Source organism: Monopterus albus, unplaced genomic scaffold, assembly GCF_001952655.1.
Source record: "Monopterus albus unplaced genomic scaffold, M_albus_1.0 scaffold252.1, whole genome shotgun sequence".
In the NCBI taxonomy this organism is placed as follows: Eukaryota; Metazoa; Chordata; class Actinopteri; order Synbranchiformes; family Synbranchidae; genus Monopterus; species Monopterus albus.
Genome location: NW_018128132.1, coordinates 431,766 through 436,673, shown reverse-complemented (window position 1 = coordinate 436,673; position 4,908 = coordinate 431,766). Strand labels below are relative to the sequence as shown.

Sequence of the window (4,908 nt, the reverse complement as noted above, 5' to 3'; positions counted from 1 at the left end):
TATATATACATATATATACATACACACTGCTTGTACATGCTTGGGGGGACAGAATTCTGCTTTTAAACGAGTCACTGTAAATATGATTACTTAACTGCGGAATATACTGTATATTTAACTACATTCACGTCAAAACATATCAATACAACAAAAACGTTTAATTAAACCATTTAAAAGTAGAACAATAAAACATCATAATTTTGAGCTCTGATGTTCTGAGAGCCGCCTGTAGGTGTCAGTAAAACACCGCGCCTGTGAAATATGGCGAAGAATCACACACGACTGAATAAGACACTATATATTATTGGTAAGATAGAATCAGCTGAATCTTTGTATTGTATTTAAAGAGACTGAGCATGTTTTATTATAGTGTAGGAAATTTAGTGTAGAAAGAGGGATATTGAAAGACAAGGTAATTGAAATGGGAAGAGAGTGGAGTATTAAAGGGGTGTTGTGGATAGGGGATAAACAATTATAAATGCAGAAATATTTGGATAGGTATTTAAAAGTATCTGGACTAATAAATAGAATGTTTATTAAGCCATGATGTTACACACTCCGGTACAGCAGGTGGCGGCACGCACCTTTCACAATGGCCTCTAACCCACCAATAAAACTGAAGAGGAAGCAAAAAGGTGGTCACGTGATTCTGCGGACGCGTTGGCTTGACAACTGCTGTAATCCTTGCCTGGTGTGAAAGTGGGTTATCAATGTTTCAATTTTATACACATTGTTTTTGATTTAACGCGTTAACACACGACCGCCATATGATATCGCATTGTGTTGTTGAGCGGTAGTTGTCTAAAAGAAAGATAATTCCTTTAACTGGGCCTATGTAGCTAACCATTTTTTGTCGTTTAGCTTCCAGTTAGCTACTATAGATATAAAGTTATAGCTGTAATACACCTATGGTTAGCTATGCGCTGTTGTTACCTTGATTCGAGTATTGTAAGATAAGGGTCTGAGTTTTACTGCGAATCTTAAAAACGTAAACCAGCGACCCAGTCACACTGTGCCATTTAGGTTAAAGATAATAGTATATTCGGACATTAACTATTCAGCCAGCGTTATTGCTACATCAAAACCACCTTGTGTAAACTGAGACTGATTCGGGTTATTAAATGCTAAAAATCCCGAAATGTAACACTGTAAAAGCGACTGAAACGTGAGCGTTCAGCGCATTGCAACAGCTACATATCACCAAAACAGCAGCACGACACTGATGCTCAGTTTTTCTTTTAGGATGGTAGATTGTTTTGTGATGTTAAGGTTATTGATGCTTGTGTAATACTCGCTCTCGTTGAGTCAAATCAGCATTCATTACCACCTGATAAGCCATTCAGTTAGATTAGGTTACAGCAGCAGATATTTTGTTGATCCTAGTGTAAAAATCTGTGCATTGCATCGCCCTTAATACGTTGATTGCATGAAACTGTCAGACAAAATTATGCAAAAATTAATAACATGTTTACATTTCAGCAAGCACTCAGAAGATACAATGCCAGAAGTCAAGTCAATTTTAAGAGAAGTTCTGCCTAAACAAGGTTTGTACTAGCAGTTAGATATTTGGACAGCAGTAGTTACAAACAAGGGGTTGTTTGTGAAGCCCAGTACAACATGTGAATTGTTCATAAGTTTTCAAAAGCTTGCAAAATTAGTTAGTGGGTGCTTTGTGCGCCCTCTTCACAGTATCTTTTACAGCTCAACACCACTGACGTTTTTGCAGTATAAACAGTTATAATTTGGGTCTTATCCATCTTTTCATAGCCAGCTAAAAGTCTTTCAATTCTTGTACTTGGGATCTTCTCCCATTCTTCCTTGCAAAAGGCTTCTAGTTCTGTAATATTCTTTGGTCGTCTTGCATGCACAGCTCTTTTAAGATCTACCCACAAATTTTCAATGATGTTTAAATCAGGGGACTGTGATGGCCATTCCAAAACCTTCAGCCTGCGTCTCTTGAGGTATTCCATAGTGGATTTCGAGGTATGTTTAGGATCATTGTCCTGTTGTAGAAGCCATCCTCTTTTCAGCTTCAGCTTTTTTACAGATGGTGTGATGTTTGCTTCCAGAATTTGCTGGTATTTAGTGGAATCCATTCTTCCCTCCACCCGTGCAATGTTTCCTGTGCCACTGGCTGCAACACAACCCCAGAGCATGATAGATCCACCCCCATGCTTAATAGTTGGCAAGGTGTTCTTTTCATGAAATGCTGCTCCTTTTTTTCTCCAAACATGCCTTTGCTGATTGTGTCCAAAGAGTTCTATTTTAACTTCATCAGTCCACAGCACTTGTTTCCAAAACGCATCGGGCTTCTGTAGATGTCCTGTTGCATACTTCAGACGTTGGATTTTATGATGGGGACGCAGATAAGGTTTTCTTCTGCTGACTCTTCCATGAAGGCCTTGTCTGTGCAAGCATCGCTGCACAGTGGAACGGTGCACCACCACTCCTGAGTCTGCTAAATCTTCCTGCAGGTTTTTTGCAGTCAAATGGGGGTTTTGATTTGTCTTTCTGACCAGCATACGAGCAGTTCTGTCCGAGAGTTTTCTTGGTCTTCCAGATCTCATCTTGACCTCCACAGTTCCCCTGATCTGCCATCTCTTAATTACATTTCTTACTGTGGAAACTGCAAGCTGACAACGCTTTGCTATCTTCTTGTAGCCTTCTCCTGCATTGTGGGCATCAATAACTTTCACTTTCAGGGTCTTACACAGCTGCTTAGAGGAACCCATGGTTGCTGGGTGTCCACAAGTGTGTGCACAAGGTTTGAAGAGTCAAAGTATTTGTACAGCTTTGAAATTGGCATTTACCAATGACAGCTGTTGCTGTGCATCAGATCTAACGAGCTGATTAAGGTCTGATACCTTGTGAGAGACTTTGAGACTCTGGAACTCTTAGGGTGCCCAAACTTTTGCACCATGCCATAATCATGTTTTTATTTTTTATTTTTGTTCAATTTATGGCATAAGAAGTAACTATGCATCACTGTTTGCAGAAAATATTGTGCATTTTTTCCATTTCCAAGAGAAACTGTGTTAACATCTGTTCAAATAAAAAATCACCAAAATCTGTTATTTATCAAGGGGTGCCTAAACTTTTGCATAAGACTGTAAATGTCTTTCTACCCTTAAAAGAATAATGCCTTTTAATGTGTGTAAAATGTTCAAAGTTAGAGTACAAAATATGTAAAATGTCCAGATGTTTCATGCTGTGAAAACAGACCATCGGTGCAACAGAAAGGAAAATATTGGCAAAGGGTCAAAACCGAGAACTTACACATTTGCCAAATCTTCAAATGTAACATTGGGCCCCACTTTAAAATTCTGGGGCTTGTAGGTTTGGGAGTGATGTTCTAACATTGAGTACTTTTATATTTAAAAGTTTAATTGTAGATTTGATATTTTTAACTGCTAATGTGCTAGGTGTTTTTTGTGTGTGATCTTTGTATTTAATACCAAGAGTAGTTGAAAACAATGAGACTTCATGGGAGAGTTTAGTAAAGTTTTTGTTTTGTTAACACCAACAGGGCAGCTTTCCATGGAAGATGTCCCTACCATGGTTCTGTGTAAGCCAAAGCTGCTCCCACTCAAATCAGTCACTCTAGAGAAACTGGAGAAGATGCAAATTGAGGCTCAAGAGACTGTCAAAAAGCAAGAACTGGCTCTGAAGGAGCAGTCATAGCAGATGCCCAATGGAGGATTTTTAAAAACATAATCAAGCTGAAATGAATGGTACAAAAGCAGCGTTCTCAAGCACCAGTAGAGTGTGTTATTTGTACAGCAGTGAAATGTGCATACAACTACAAAGGCTTCATAAAGAAGAGCTAGGTGGTCAGAGTACTCACTTCAGTGTAACCACACTCACCTCTGCATCCTGTTCATTAGTCATCCTGAAATGATGCACTATGTCAGTAAGGATTGTTTTTTTTTTTTTTTTTTGTTTTACTTGCCAGTTTTTCCTCATGGTTGGCTCCTAAGACTGATACACTTCTGACTTTTTATTTGTATCACTGTAATTTGGCTATAATGCACAACACAAAATGTCAAACATCTTTCTTTTTGAATGAAAGCAGAGCAAGTAACCTGTCAGAACAAAGAATTAAATGGTAATGGTTTGTGCTATTATTGTGGTATTCACAAAAACAATATTGATTATTTAATAGTGATTTAATGAACAAATAAGGAGCAATATGTGGTACATTTTACACAACAGTACTCCCCAAATATAAAAATAAACACTCTAAACACTATTTTGTGAAGTTAACCGACTGGTATTTGCTTTTGCCCTGTACACATCTTGATACCTTCAGTAGACATCTTTGTGATATTTAAAGGGTAAAAAAAAAAAAAAAAAATCAAGCACAGCATTAAAAAAAAAAAAAAAAGCAGCTATTAGGGAGTCAGATCTTCACTGAAACAACATGCCTCCCTTTATTTTTATATTCGTTTATAAAGCCTTGTACAAACACTGCTTTCTAGAAGACAAAGAATGGCAGTGAAATCAAGAAAATACTGTACAAAACAACATGGAATGACTGACACCGAGGTGTGGCACTTCAAGAGTTAGCTTATGCAAATGTATATATTGAAAACACCTTGGAAAAAGTGATTTACTTCAGTTTCAAAAGTGCAGTTTTTTTTGCCCACCTCAACTTCAGAAAGGAACATTAAGGGGGAAGGAAAAAAAAGTACCAAACTATCTTCAAAAATAAGCAAATAAAAAAAATTTAGCTTTTATCCTCTTCAGAAAGTCTGGTACCAAAAGGGCTCCTCGGTAGCTTTCAAGTTTGACACCACCATCTCACTCACTGAAAAATCTCTTCCGGCCCCTGACAAGAGACAAATCACATTAACAAATATTATTATTAACAATAATAATAATAATAATAATAATAACAACAACAATAAT

The 4,908-nt window shown here is 37.4% G+C and overlaps 2 protein-coding genes across 2 annotated transcripts in view; one reads left to right on the top strand and one right to left on the bottom strand.

Annotated features, from left to right (window-relative positions):
- Positions 1 to 624: 624 nt before the first annotated feature.
- Positions 625 to 4,354, top strand: bbip1 (BBSome interacting protein 1). The gene is made up of 3 exons (XM_020621019.1): positions 625 to 699; positions 1,480 to 1,544; positions 3,527 to 4,354. The coding sequence occupies exons 2-3, from the start codon at positions 1,499 to 1,501 to the stop codon at positions 3,679 to 3,681; spliced, it is 201 nt and encodes a 66-aa protein (XP_020476675.1). The 5' UTR covers positions 625 to 699; positions 1,480 to 1,498; the 3' UTR covers positions 3,682 to 4,354.
- pdcd4b (programmed cell death 4b) overlaps positions 3,939 to 4,908 on the bottom strand; it is a 10,330-nt gene continuing 9,360 nt past the window's right edge. The window contains exon 12 of the mRNA XM_020621018.1: positions 3,939 to 4,828. Within this exon, the coding sequence (XP_020476674.1) occupies positions 4,801 to 4,828 (28 nt within the window). The 3' untranslated portion in view covers positions 3,939 to 4,800. The remainder of the gene's footprint in view (positions 4,829 to 4,908) is intronic.